This window comes from Lates calcarifer, linkage group LG12, assembly GCF_001640805.2.
Source record: "Lates calcarifer isolate ASB-BC8 linkage group LG12, TLL_Latcal_v3, whole genome shotgun sequence".
NCBI classification, from domain to species: Eukaryota; Metazoa; Chordata; class Actinopteri; family Centropomidae; genus Lates; species Lates calcarifer.
The window spans coordinates 11,282,863-11,297,323 of record NC_066844.1 but is presented as its reverse complement, the minus strand read 5'-3'; the positions used below and the strand labels follow the sequence as shown (position 1 = coordinate 11,297,323).

Below are 14,461 nucleotides of genomic sequence, written 5' to 3'. Positions count from 1 at the left end.
GATACCTCAGACCAGGGATGTATTAATAGATCTAGATACCAGACCTAAAATGGTGCCCATTCAGTCCTATCAGAACTGCTGAAAAAGCTTCTGGCACAATTCTGAATTGTACCAGGGCCCACTTGACAAACTCCTCCAGATCAGAGCGCTGAAAAGAAATAATGTTCTTAGCTTCAAACCATTTTTGAAACAAGCACCACTGCCCGTCATATATGAGTGTGGGGATGGCAGATCCTCAGAGGCAATTCCCATTCATTTAAATTCAGCCTCTCATGGGCCAGGTCAATTGAGCCAAACATTCGAGGTGTGGATGAAAAATCTGACTGTGCGCCTGTGACACTAAGTCCCTGTACAATGGCAGCTGCCAGGGCTGGCTGCTGGAAAGATAATTGTAGGAGTTGATCCTAGTAAAGACAACGAATGGTCACTTGATTTTGAGGAGCAGCTGTTGCTCACATTACCCAACTTTCTCTTCATACCTTGTTTCTTCTTACTTGATATTGGATATTGTACTTAAAAATCTTTACATTTTCTAGTTGCACTAAATCATACTGTGAGTCTTAAAAATGTCATTCAGAGGTGAAGTAGTTTTATATCATTTATTATGCCAACATGTTTTGTGGTTTCATTCCAACACTGGAGAACATATTAGTCAAAGCAGCTTTGTTAAGTAAATTCATGTCCTCGCCTTCACATGGGATCACCCTCTACACTTGGACCCTGAGGTGAGCTACCTGCTGCTGCTGTTTTAACTATGACATACCATTGTGAAAATTCTGTGAACACACATACATATTATTCAAGTCACGTGACGTTTTCTTGCAAGTCAAAAGCGGAAAAACCCTAATGTGTAATATGAAGGTTCTCAGTCATCCAGGTCATGGTAGTTTTATGAGCTAAAGTTGAAGGCAACAGTTCTATAAACTGGTTGGGGAGTCCCAGGTATTTAACCTCTTGGAGGTGGTCGTGAGAGTCATTAAACCACCCTGTTGTTATTGTCCTCAAAAAAGAAGGGACAGTCCTTCGAGGACAATAATGTCCACATTTTGGATAGAGCGGACAGATGGTTTGAGAGAGTAGAAGCCATTTGTGTCCATCCTCCCCTTTTTTGGTTGTAACTACTCCTATGTACTTTCTGGCACTGAAACCATCCAACAATCTGCAATTTTCCATTCAAATGAATTCTTCAGCTGTTGTTTTGCTTCCTTGCTTTGTTATTTCCGCTATTTAATTTGTTTATTTATTTAGCCATTTTCAGCATTTCTTCATCAATTCCTTCTGCCTTTTAGCTTCTAACTTTTTCTTCTGTATTTCACCTGTTTTTTTTTTTTTTTTTGCTATTTTCTGCCATTCATTCAGCTATCAGTTGCCTATGATCATCTAAGGTGTAGTCCATCATCTTTTGCATAATTATGTAGCTAAGTATAAATGCAGTCGAATTCTCTTAGCACCAGCTGTCTTTTCCAAAATCCTTATGACTTTCCCTTGGCATCTTTCCTTGACCTTAAGGTCGAGGTAAAGTGTTTAAGAGGGTGGCTGCAGTCAAATACTCAAAAAAAAAAAAAAAAAAAAAAAATCCTTTCCTAACCACTTTACCTTGACCTTGATGGAAAATTTTGTATGGTCAAGGTAATTGACACAAAGAATTGATAAGGAATTAGGAATAGAGGACATTTAGAGAATCCATCTGCACTAACACTTGGCATTTTTTAAACCACCTTTATTTATAACACATGGAAGATGCAGTGACAAACTCAGTGATGTAGGCTAAAATTGAATAAGGTTTCCTGTCCAATACTAATAATATAATAACATATAAGGAATTTACAAGTTGACAAAGTTGAGCCATCAAAATAACAATGAAAAAAGAAATTGTGGGAGGGTCCAGAGTAAATTATATTCAGACAGAAATATATAGTTTCGTGTTATGGGTGCTTTGACCCTTTTTATACATTTGTTAAGTAGAGAAAAATATTTTTTAGAGTAGGGAAAGATTTTAGTTTTGGATCGTGTCACATACAAAACAGGTGCTGTTGCATCTACATGTACATGGATCTGTCTGCGGTGAAAATATGATGCGTGTCTTTAAATGAATTGTGGGATGGCATTCTCTCCTTTCTTTTCATGAAGGAAGGTCAAGTGTATCCTATGCTAAAGGAGATAAGATAGGAAGCACCGAAGCTCCTTTTCTTAACATTTAGAAAATTTGACCAGCTTTTACCATGGCTGCCATCTTCCAAAGCAAAAAGGACTATTCGACTGTAGCCAGTGTAATTATTATTTTTTAAAATAATGATCTCAACCCCAGTCTCATGTGACCATTTTAGAAAAAGTAGGATTTTGTCCAAAATCAAAGTAACTGAGTAACAGTAATGTGAAGAATTAACTTTGTGTACATTTGAAAATGTGACATAGACCATAAAAGAAAGTTTGGTCATGAATGGTTACAGAACCAATGTACAAATCTTATCATGTACACCCTGCAATGAAGCATGGAATTTATTAATTAATGAAGATAACAGCAATTACTTTAATCAAATTACAACTTTAAACATTTTAAATATAAATGGTCAAAAACATCAAAAAGTCAAAACAGTAAAAACATGACAGATAAGTACTAAGACAGTAATACAACTGATAAAAATGAAAAATTCATTTAAAGGTTTGCAGACATCTTGACGACATTTTGTTTCAGGTCCACAATATGCATATCAATTCTCCTGTGTAAATCATCCATTGAAGTTGCCAGGGTATCATACAGGGCCTGGACACAATGAAATCAAACATTTTAGTCTCAAACCATAAATCAAACTAAGAAAAATCTGGACAGTGAAGCAAACATGTCAAAGAGGGAGAATGGTTCTGACTGTACCTGAGCTTTTTCTGTCTCTTTGCTGCAGACGTCTCTCAGGCTCTGGATCTTGGCCTTCAACTGTTGTGTCTCTCTGGAGATCTCTTGGATTTTGTCAGCCATCTCCTCACGCTTTTGATGGATTTGGTTACACTGCCTGGAGAACAGGTTTTAAAACTTTAATTTTACATAACAGGATTGTCAAATTATTTCTTATTTATCTGAACTGACTACTATGTAAATTTCATGATATTATAAAATGAATGATGTATGTATTATGGCATTAAATACCCCAAAACTTCTTGAACGTGTTGCTCCTTCATCTCTCTCTTCATCTGTCTCCGGATGTTCTGTTTGGACTCTTTATCCAGCTTCATGCCCTGAGCACGCTTTACCTGGCCTTCCTCGATACAAAGGTTCTTCAGCTCCTTCTGCTTCTTTTCATATTGAGCTGTCAGCTCCTGGTTCTGCACACACACACACACACACACACACACACACACACAGTTACAAGCTAACTTATTATGCACAGATTCTTCTCTCTTGTTTGAGTGCTGTTTTCTGGATGACCCCTCTCTCTCTTTTCCCATTCTCTCCTTAAATTACACACACACCTTTTAGACTCACCAGAAAGACAATCAATAAATTAACATTGTAAAAACTCACTACCTTTTACCGTACTATACTGATTATAGATCTAGTCTACTTATTCTGTTCCTTTGTTCTTGTATTTTAGGTCTATTCTAAATTTTAACAAAGTGTGTGTGGATTTTTTGGAGGTTTGTTATTTATTTTGCTGGGTAAACAGGATATAATTAAGATTACTCCTTCATGCAAGAAAATGATCATAATGCATTTGCTGAGGCTGATACAGCATACAAATGTTTTTTTTTACATGTAAATAAAACACTTGTACACAGTTCATACCATCTCCTGTCTCTGCTTGGTGTTGTTCATGCTGCTCTCTAGGTCCTGCAGCAGGTTATACATCTGCTGGATCTCAGCTTCAGTGTGAGTCACACTCTGCACCATGTTCTGCAGCTCCACCACACGCTCATCTGTTTCTTTCTGAAATCAAAGCCATTGAAAACATATTATACCTGCATGTGTCAGTCTAACGTCATTTCAACATGTCATCTTTTGAATCCATTGATCTGTTTTCCTTTCTACTAACAATGGAGTTCTTGATGTTCTTGACATTCTCCCTCATTTTCTCCATCTGACTCTTCAGCTCCTCTGGGGACTCCACAATCTGAGACTTGAGTTTGCCGATATCTTCCTTCAGGTTGCTGACGTCCACCTTCATCTGGGCCTGTCTCGCACACATTCAGACAACACAGTGATCTTTTTAATAAAAGTGCTTGAGTCTTGCCGCCTGTCTGGAAGTTTGGGACGTCATGGTTTATTAAATATTTAGGATCACAGTTACATACCAGTTTCTGAGACTTTTCTGCAATTTTGGTTTTCCACTCTGCGATGCAGTCGTTTTTTATATTCTGAGAGAAAGAGAGTTTATTTCACTTTGACTGACAACTCTCACAACAACGAGTTTTACTATTCTGATTATATTTCATTATCACCCACCACTTCCTGGTATTCGTGCATGGTGGCGGCCTGCAGTTCAGAGAGAGCAGCTGCCAGCTCGTCTGCCTCGGCCTGCTGCTCTGGTGGGATGGTCCTGAGGACAAGACAAATCTGTAAACATCTCACTGAAAAGTGCTACTTTCGTTTTTCATGTCAGTGTAGAGGACATGTATTTTGTTGTCATGTTTTAATTTTTTGTAATCATTATAATAAATATGTCAGTCAGTAAGTTTAATCATCAATTATTTTGACGTTAATGCTGCAACTAACAATTATTTTTAGAGCTACAGAAATTTGCAGAATTGTTCCAGCTTCTCACATGTGAGAATTAGCTCCTTTTTGTGATGAATCACTGAATGTCTTTGGTTTTGGCTGTTGGTTAAATAAAACAAACAATCTAAAGATGTCACCACAGATTTCAGGACATTGTGACAGATATTTTTCACTATTTTCACATATTTTTAGACCAAAACATAAATCAAGAAAATAATTTTAAAGCAATTTAACCAATAATGAAAATAATTTAACTAAAGCCCTAATTACATTCATTATCAGTTAATCTGAAAATTATTTTTCCAATTATTCTATTCAGTCTATAAAATCCCAATGCACAGGGTGGTACCTTCAAACTGTTCAAAGCCCCCAAATATCACATACAGGATCAGCTCAAGCCTTAATGTCAAGCATGTTTACTTATTAAGTGACTTATATGATTAAATGATTATCAAAATTGCTGATTGCAGAGTTTTTGTTGATCAAAAAAAACAACTCATCTTTACCTCTCTGTAGATGAGTGACAAATCTTTTTTGGCTCAACACTTTCAAATTCAGATATCAACTAACCAAACAACAAATATCTCTCATGTCACACGTTTAATTGTTTGATCCAAGACTTACGTGAGCATCTCAATCTTCTTCTCCGCTTCTAGATTGCCTCTGGTATAAGCCTGCAGTCTGTCCATGTCTGCCCTCTGACAACAGAGAAACCAACTGTTACAATATGTGAAATTGATTGAGTGATTTTGGTTGAAAAAATAAGACACAAGTTGGCAAGTAGTGTCCCTTATAAAAAAAAAAAAAAAAAACTACCAAGATTAAAAACACAAAATTAAGCACAAACATGTATCCAAGAGATTTCTCTGCATTATACTACTAATTCTGTCTAGATCATTGCTATAAATTGCATTAAAGCAGTGTAACGGGATATTTTGAGTTATAATGTGATTCTATTATATAGTTACACCTTTTATTACATCTTAGCATGTCACTTGCAACTGTTGATCGGTGGAATAGTGTCAGACTGCTTCACCATTGCACCTCTAGGTCTCCACAGGGACCTTTAAACTGTATACTCTCAAGATACCATACCACTAGTGGGGGTTAGTGATAGGCTAAAAGCTAGCCTTTACCGCCATTTGACCAACATACAAATTTGGCCTGCTTCTCCAAGATCATGTCCATCCTCTGCTTCCTGAAGTGAAGAAAGTTCATGATTGCACTAAGAACAGTCAGAGTCTTCTGTTTTTCTGGAAAAGAGCAGCAAGACCATTATCAAAGGACTGGTTACAAGTTGTCAAATGTGCATTAGCCAGTGAAATGTATGGATTAAAAAAAAAAAAAAAAAAACAATTGTTGGAAAGATTAAATAAGAAACACATTCTTACTTGGGGCTAGGAGGTCATTCAATGAGAAATCATACACCAAGCACATAGGCAGAAACTGCCGCCTAAAAAAGATGATGAACAGTGTAAATAATATAAACTGTAGATGGAAAAATATAGAAATGTATATATCTTGCTCAACATCACATTGAAATCTAATTTCAGAGCCTTTTGAGCACTGAACTGAAACAACAAAGCAAACAATATACTATTTTCATTTGAGTCAACTGGTTTGCATAAGCAGAAGGCTGGTGTCAGTAAAAGTCCTTAAGTGTTCATAAGCAAGTCACTGAATCCCTAGTAACTCTGTGGATGCTGCTATATAGCTAACCTCTAACCTGACAGGTGAGTGAGAAAAGAATTTATCTCAACACATAAACTCATTACCGGCTGGTGCACTGTGTTGCTGTATATCCAAAAGACAGTAAGAAAACTCACATGCGCACGTAGACGCTCATGATAGCAGTTGCCGCCTCATGATATTCTGGATACTGAATGTTCTCCAGAAGTGGAACCTGTTGGAAAACAAATCAGCAAATCAATCTCTCAACTAAAAGCAAGGATAACATGTAGGTGTAGATGATGATTCTGTGACATTTACCACTACATTATCTCCTACATATATATCAGCTGTTGAGAGTGACATTTATAATACCAGACAACAGGAATAGAAAAGAGTGCTTAGTATAAACTTGAATATGAGAATCCCTTAATGTAGTAGTACACATGCCTGAATGCAAACTGCTGAGTCTTTTTTCCAGTCAAACACAGTACTTACCATAGAATGACATTCAGGTCTGAAACGATACAGGAGATGCAGTACTCTCATGTATAATGTTTGAACTGCCTCTGGCTGTGGGAGAGAATAGTCAAGTGTTAAGTTAATGGTCTATAATTTATGTGTCCAGAAAAGACTGATGACTGCAAAACAAATAGCACCTCCAATACAGGCTGTTATCTAATCAAGTCCAGTTCTTTGTCTCATTGAAGTCTAGCTAGCGAAATATTTACACCTGGTTCCCACCCACTCTCCAAGGTGTTTGAATTGGAACATAATATTAAATTTCTCCTCAAATGCTCATGTACATTGAAGAACTTATTACCATTTTTAATCATTTGTTTGTCAATAAAATTTCCCACTAAAGTGATGTATTAAATTTCCTTGTCAACCAACAGTCCAAAACCAGAGCTGCAATGCTTAGGCAATTAATTGACCAATCAATAAACAGAAAATTAATCTTCAACTATTTTGATAACTGATTATTCCTTTTAGTTATTTTCAAGAAACAATGAATCAGTTATCAAAATAGAAGCCAATTAATTTCTTAATTGCTGCAGTTCTGTCTCAGCTAGTATTGGACAAATCAAGAGGGTATCTTCCAAAATTTTTTTTTTTTAGTACAAACTTCCCTCCTTGTGTTTCCCCAGACTCCTGTCTAAGCTGTGGCAGAGGAAATATTTAATACATAAAACTTTCAGTGTGCATTGTGAGATTGCGATGGCTAAATTTCCCAGTACAACAGAAAAGAACAAACTTAAAAAGTGCAAAACCTAAAAATCATAGGTAAAGTCCTCAGAATACAGGTACCTCATAAGCAATACAAGTTCACTGTAAAAAATGTCGCACTGACTCTCTCGTGTTGTAGTGATTGTAGACGGTTGGTTTATACTTCCAAGCATTACAGTATTATTACTGTATTTCCAATGATTAAACTTGATGGGTAATGTAAGAGAAAAATGTAAATATATTACTTGATGGATACTGTTCATTTGTAAAAGCATTATGTTATACGCCTTCGCCTTTCTCGATAAACAAAACAAAGCTATTTTACCAGTATTTTTGAAAAGGGTTTGACATAGGTGACGCCTCTCTTTCGTCTGAGATTAACCGTTAACCCCCAATTTTGTTGACATAAAGCAACGTTTGCCTTATTATGACAAGCCGTTCAAATGTTGTTATCATTTTTAATTAGTATAAAATAGAATTAATTTCGTTATCAACGTTATTCATTTTGCAAGCGGACAGCATCAGCATCAAACGGTCGTTACCTTCGGAGCAGGAGTCAGATCGCTCTTTGTAAAGTGTTTGGCCTCTTGGCCAGTTAGAACTTCTGTTCGGTAAAAGTTCACTATCGCATCCGCAGTATAAACAGGGAAGGTGTTTTCAGTCATTGTCGCCGAGTTATTGCCGAATAAAAACAGACAAAACACAGAAAGCCTATTTCGATTTCTACGACGAGACAAAATTGGCGCCTTAAAAATACTTCCTTGTTGATTTGTAGATGACGCGTCTGATTGGTCAATTTGTCTTTCTTCTGTTGTGAATGAGATGACACATTACTCAGCAGCGCCACCTGGGCCCTCTTGCTCATACTGGAGTCAAATGTACAAGCATTTTCTTTCAAGAGCCTCTATTATGTATATTACAAAATTATATTTCCAATTATATTTACAAATTTATGATGAAACATGCGAGGTAGAATTTCTCTTGATCAAGTTAATTGTCATAAAAATTTGTGAATAAATACATTTTCCCATATATGAGAGGAAAAAAAGTGGTAAATTCTAAAAGCTTCAAAAACTTCACACTGACGGAGGGCAAGAGTGACAACCTCATCAAAACTCCGACGTACAAGTTGAATCTGTGGTCTTAGGACATGTTGTAAGATAGTGGCTTGATGGCTAAAATCTTTGAGGCGATTTAAACCGTTTTACGTTGTTTGTAACCATTAGGAGATAAGTACCACACCCTTTCCACGGTGAAACCTGTATCTCTAGTGTACACTCCGAAGCAGCAGGGGGCAGTAAAGTCACACCGCCAGCACTGAATAAGCACGTGACACAACACGGAACTCGCTTAGATGTGGACTGTCTGTGTTATGAGTTTGGTGTTTGATTTCTAAAGAGAAATTTTACAGTGCGCAATGAGTTTTGGTCGGACTAATACGCCGATAACCTGTATTTCGCTGACGTTTGGGATTTGAGCGACAATGGCGGTGAACTGGGCCGACAGGATCTCTGCTTTCTCTCTCAGTCCGTCTCGCTTCCTCTCCGGGACAACTGCAGAGGCTTTTCTGGCAGAACTGCTCCGTGAGCTCCGAGATGACAAAGCTAGTTTCAGTGTTAAGGTAAACTTAAATAAATAATACGTTTGAGGACTGTTTGCATTTTTCTCATTTTCTCACTCAATAAAGGATTGAGGTTATGTACTTTTTGATGAGCTCTGTTAAACTTCGCCCTAAACATTGAGGCCTTAGTTCCGTGGAAGTAACTAATAATGGGACGTTGCACTTTCAACTCAATCACAAACAAATTACGGTATATGTATATAGAATATGTTTACCTGGAGGGTATGATCGTGAGGTGAAATGATTACGCGATTGGAAATTAAATCACATTGTTTTGTATGTGGAGTGTGTGTGTGTAAGTCAGTTTTATGAAGTGCTCTATATTATCTTTTGTTTTTTCCATTTTCCAGTTGTGTGTTAATATAATCCTAACTAGTGTTTCAGGTTTCTAGTAATGTGAACACTGATGGGTCTTAAACAGTTATCTTCTACCTCCCCCTCAGGTTCTCCTGTCATCCCCACTATGTGAGTACCCAACTCTGCTGTGTCCTTCAGACACTGTGGGTGAGGAGACAGCCCTGGAGCTCATGTCGGTATTTGCCCAGTGTCCTCCCAGATATGTGCAGTTTCGTTGTCACCTCCTCCTGGACCTCACCTCTGTGCTTGTCTGCACTTCCTGTGTGAGCAGCTGTTCCCGCGCGTCTCAAGATTTCCTGGACCTGCTCCTTCAGATATCCCAGGACACCAGTGACCTTCATTGTGATGGTGCTCTTCATTCTCTTCGGGCCACAGCTTGTGACTGCTTGTGGGAGCTGGAAGCTTGCTCTCCTGGCCTTCTCTCCCAGCACATTGAGCTCTTTAGTGGGCTCAGGCAACAACAATCCTCCAGGTTCCACCAGGCCTATGCAGGACTTCATACTCTGGTGCTGAGGAATGCTGTGTATAAACTAACCCAGGAAACAGGAGCTGGTGCTGGGAGACTTAAAGCTCTTCTGGGAGGGAACACGTCAGTTGCATGGGAAGCAGACCAGGAGTCAGGCCTGACGAACAAAAAAAACTCAACCATACCGTCTTTCATCTTGGGACCCATGGGTATGGTGCCGACCCTCCAGACTGGATCTGATTGTAAGGAGCTGCGTTCAGTCCTGTCGTCTCTCCTGGAGGAGTCATACCTTCTCACTCCTTTGTGTCAGGCTGCACTGCTGCATAGACTGACAGAGGTGGTTGCCATGGTGCCTGGTGTCCCTCCAGCCATATTCAGGGCTCAGCTGCTGCGACTGCTGGGCACAAGCAAGGTTTGTGGATGACTTATTGCAGTTTATAAGCAGTTTTTGTGTTAAAAACATACTTTCCCACTTTTGTGGTATTTAGATTTCTCCTGCTGCCCCTACCCTTATACAAAAGAAGTAAATGGAATTTAGTTAGTGGTGCCCACTGCTCTACACTACTGCACTAATTTAATGTCTGTTTTCAAACAGCAGACCCATTATTCTAGATAATCCACAACTTCATCAGTTCTATTGGAAACTGCCCACAATTAGGCCCATGGATTATCCTAACCATGATTATTTCAGAAAGTACACACTGATGTGAACACCAGAAATAGCTATTTCAGAATACCAGCACTTACAACCCAAACTCTCTGCAAGACTAGATACCACCAGTAACATTTTTTTCTTTGTAATGGAGGTGAATTGCCTTATTTAGGTTATTTCTTTCTTTTTTCAGTTCATATTGACCATTAAAATACTGTATTTTTAAAATCTAAATATTGCCTTACACAGCAGCAAAGTTGTAATCCTTAAGATTTCAATCCTGTTTGATTTGATTTTAGCAAGTGTGGTACAAGCACTACAACAAACACTCCTTGAGCAGCTACTTTGTCAGAAATAAAAGAGCAACTGGTGTGTCTATTTACAGAGCAGCGAAACAAACTCACATTGTTCTGAAAACAAAGTCAGTCAATAATTGGTCTTTTACATCATGCCATGAGCAACTTTGATCTAATTTCATGCTGCATTTAATTGGAGTGGTTTTTGCACCTAGTATTACAAAATATAAATTCACTAAAAAGGAAAAAGGCTTAGAAAAGACTGCAGCCAGTAAATGATGTATAATTAGAAGTTAGTGAAATTCAAAGGCTGCAAGTAGGTGAGTTTTGTTGGATTTTGTTACCTTTGGACAAAGCCTCTATTTTATATTCATGCTAAATTAAGCTAACCAACTGCTGGCTCCAGCTTCATGTAATTATCATATTATTATATCAGGGCAGCTGTGGCTCAGGAGGTAGAGCGATCCCCGGCTCCTCCAGTTCAAATACCAAAGTATCCTTGGGCGAGATACTGAACCCTAATTTGCCCCTAATATATCATTGGTGTGTGAATGTGTTTGAATGTGCTTTAAGCTGCTTTAAGTTTACCTGTACAAGTTGACGTAATGAGAATTCATGGCTTATTGAGGTTCTTAAATAAATCATTGTCTGTATCCTTTCAGGTTTGTCTCCTCCACTCCACTCTGCTGATGAAGTGTGCATTCACAGACAGCCTGTTCAGTGCAGAGGATGAAGCCTTCATCCTCAAACGACTGGTCGTGCTCTCCCAGCACCCACTGCTGAGTACACCTGAGAAGCTTTTCTACATGGACTGTATCCTGCACTTTCCTGAAAACCGTCCAATCAGCTGTGGCGACAGTGATGAGACTCTCCCTGTGCTGCTGACTCCCCAGCTTGCCTCAGCTCTAGTGCCCACTGTGTTCAATGACAGTGCCACCATGCTGGCCAGACTCAACCTGCTGTCTCTGGTCTACCTGGAGGAGGGAGAGGAAGGGGAGGGGGAGGAGGGCAGGGGGCTGGCCTACCTCTACGAACACCTCACTGCGCTGCTGCACATTGTGGAGAATGGAGGCAGCAGAGAGACTGTTGTCACGTTCTTCAGGGCTGCCTTCCTCTTCCTTTTGAACTTCTACCACATAGAGCACTACTCTAACAGCCTGATTGAGAAGGTGTGTAAGCTCTACCTCCACCACACCCAGCTAGCTCCACACATCATCAGCCTGGCCGACCAGACTCAAGACAGACTATCTGAGTCTAACTGGGCTGTGCAGCTTCTGGAAGCCCTGCAGAGAATCATCACCGAGGCCCCGCTCGCCCAGCTCACCTTGAAAGACCTCCGCTGGCACCTCAAGATGCTAGCACGGGTGGCGGAGGAAGGAAAAATCCCCCAGCACAGCACCCTAGGCTTTCTGTCCAGCGTTATCACTCCATCATCCTCCTCACTGTGTGTAAGTGGTGACTGGCGTCAGGGGAACAGCGTGTTGGGAGTTTGCCGCCGCTTGCTTGTACATCCCAGCTTAGACTCACTGATTATTCCTCTGGCTGACATCCTGCAGCATCTCACCTGCTGCTACGGAGACACAGATGTACAGGACCATGCCCGTCTTTACTACACCATCCTCACTACACTGTCCCGGGAGAAGCTGGCTGGGGTGTTGGCGCAGGGTACTGCCGAGGGAGGGCGGCAGGTCACGAAACGATCGCTGTCGTCCATCATGGCCGAGAGTGAGGGGCTGACAAGCATGCTAACCATTCACCAGATGGAGAAAGCAATATTCAATGTGGTTGAGGTGATTTCTGAGCCACAAGAAGAAACACATTCAGATAAAGAATGTCACCCAAACCAGACTGAGACAGAGATGTGCCCAGATGAGATGAACACAGCACTAGAATCTTACAGAGGTCAGTTCAATGACCCTGATTTTGCCTCAGAAATCACCTTAGGCTACCAGTTGGTTCATGCTGAGGCTCATGACTCCCGCTTTGATCAGCTCTTCAGCATCCGCCTGCACTTCAACCTCACAGATGACCATTATGAAGAGCTGGATGACATCAGTGTCCCTTGTCTAGTCAGAGAGAGGCCGTCGCCAGTGGTGAAGCTGAGACTGAAGCCTCGGCGGCCCTACCCCACCACCCTCCATGCCAGCGCCATCTTCACCACACAGGATGGGCTCTCCTGGCACAGCATCCTGCCAGACATCCATGTGGCTTTCCAGCAGGACTTCATGCCTGTGCCTGCTCCCCCAGCTTGGGGACAAGGCAGCAAACTAAACCTGTTTGAGAGATTATGGGATGAATTCTGCTCAGAGAGTGGGGACTGTGCTACTAGCCTGTTCTGCTGCCAGCTGAAGGAAACAGCCCTGATTTCCTTGGTGAAGAAAAACTTCCTCCCCTACCTTGTTTCAGACTCATCCAGTAAGGAAGAGTTTAAAGTGCTTATCTTCCTCCCACCACAGTATCACATGCTGCTGAAAATCGGGTTCAAGGAAGATGCTGTACACTTCGACATTGCCACAGATAACTGGCAACTTTTGCCTCACATAAGTTCGTATCTACTGATAATCACATCTTCACAGGAGGACACTTACAGCTGACTGTGATGCATCTTACTGGTTTTTAAAATCAAAAAATAGCTGGCTTTTAACAAAATCATCATTTTTTTGTCAGCACTTTAATAAAATTAAATTGTACTTAAAAACAAATAACTGAAGACAGTTGATTTAAAATAAAGTTATTGCACTTTAATTTTCTTGACCTGCGAACGATTGACATCTTATTTGTAACCATGACATCTACAAATAAAATAATTTAATTTGAGTTGCAGGATCTTCCTGATATATGGCTCAACAGCAGTAGTACACATTCACATTTAATTAATGTTGTCCTAAAGGTTACATGCAGTTCATTTTGGTGAGAAGCACTGAACGTAAACAACTTTACTTACAGTAAAAAGTCCACCGTGCAGCTTTAACTCTCATCTTTGTGATATATGTTGGTAAGATAACCAACTGAATCTGACGTGAAAGAGTTCTGAAAATGGCTACTGAACTGGTATTTTAACTTTTACTTGATAAAAATGCCCTTGCACAGGCTTGCTAGAGTAACCCAACTTGATACTTTAATTTTAGAAAAGTACCCTTCACACTGCCACTTATACAAACAAAACCTCTAGTAATGGGTCATAAACTTACGGCAGTATACCAAAGTCACTGAAACACAGTGACACTTTGGTATCAGTGACTCCAATCCATGTATGGATTTTTCTCAGTTCAATTTAATGTCCACTAAGGCTATAGATAGTCTCTAACTTGTATCCTTTATAAAAATCCCAGTCCTTTATTCATTCCAGTTTCAGCAGTCCTTTAATCAGAGAGGCCCCTGAAGTTGGGTTCTGTGTAAGGTGGTAAGGCTGTCTGCTGGCTGAGAAGTTTGTCCATGATGGCAATCTCTGCGTCCCTCTTCTCCA

General features: G+C 39.8%; 3 protein-coding genes across 3 annotated transcripts in view; 1 reads left to right on the top strand and 2 right to left on the bottom strand.

Annotated features, from left to right (window-relative positions):
• Window positions 1-2,466: 2,466 nt before the first annotated feature.
• Window positions 2,467-8,375, bottom strand: nuf2 (UF2 component of NDC80 kinetochore complex). Its single transcript, XM_018667623.2, has 13 exons — window positions 8,146-8,375; window positions 6,875-6,949; window positions 6,535-6,611; window positions 6,100-6,161; window positions 5,864-5,961; window positions 5,333-5,406; window positions 4,436-4,529; window positions 4,285-4,347; window positions 4,026-4,163; window positions 3,779-3,919; window positions 3,143-3,318; window positions 2,873-3,008; window positions 2,467-2,764 (listed from the first exon to the last, which is right to left on the bottom strand). The coding sequence occupies exons 1-13, from the start codon at window positions 8,266-8,268 to the stop codon at window positions 2,657-2,659; spliced, it is 1,365 nt and encodes a 454-aa protein (XP_018523139.1). The 5' UTR covers window positions 8,269-8,375; the 3' UTR covers window positions 2,467-2,656.
• A 519-nt stretch (window positions 8,376-8,894) lies between these two features.
• ap5b1 (adaptor related protein complex 5 subunit beta 1) lies at window positions 8,895-13,812 on the top strand. The gene is made up of 3 exons (XM_018667611.2): window positions 8,895-9,224; window positions 9,668-10,459; window positions 11,658-13,812. The coding sequence occupies exons 1-3, from the start codon at window positions 9,087-9,089 to the stop codon at window positions 13,587-13,589; spliced, it is 2,862 nt and encodes a 953-aa protein (XP_018523127.1). The 5' UTR covers window positions 8,895-9,086; the 3' UTR covers window positions 13,590-13,812.
• Window positions 13,722-14,461, bottom strand: part of lg12h1orf50 (linkage group 12 C1orf50 homolog) — a 3,184-nt gene continuing 2,444 nt past the window's right edge. The window contains exon 5 of the mRNA XM_018667612.2: window positions 13,722-14,461. This exon is cut by the window's right edge and continues 82 nt beyond it. Within this exon, the coding sequence (XP_018523128.1) occupies window positions 14,358-14,461 (104 nt within the window). The 3' untranslated portion in view covers window positions 13,722-14,357.

Excerpts from the sequence above, each read along its gene's own strand:
- nuf2 (XM_018667623.2), bottom strand. The coding sequence starts at position 8,268 with ATGACTGAAAACACCTTCCCTGTTTATACTGCGGATGCGATAGTGAAC. Across the intron at positions 6,612-6,874 it reads GACCTGAATGTCATTCTATG|GTTCCACTTCTGGAGAACAT; the intron begins GTAAGTACTGTG and ends GTTTTCCAACAG. Across the intron at positions 2,765-2,872 it reads AAGAGACAGAAAAAGCTCAG|GCCCTGTATGATACCCTGGC; the intron begins GTACAGTCAGAA and ends CATTGTGTCCAG.
- ap5b1 (XM_018667611.2), top strand. The coding sequence starts at position 9,087 with ATGGCGGTGAACTGGGCCGACAGGATCTCTGCTTTCTCTCTCAGTCCG. Across the intron at positions 9,225-9,667 it reads AAGCTAGTTTCAGTGTTAAG|GTTCTCCTGTCATCCCCACT; the intron begins GTAAACTTAAAT and ends CCTCCCCCTCAG. Across the intron at positions 10,460-11,657 it reads GACTGCTGGGCACAAGCAAG|GTTTGTCTCCTCCACTCCAC; the intron begins GTTTGTGGATGA and ends GTATCCTTTCAG.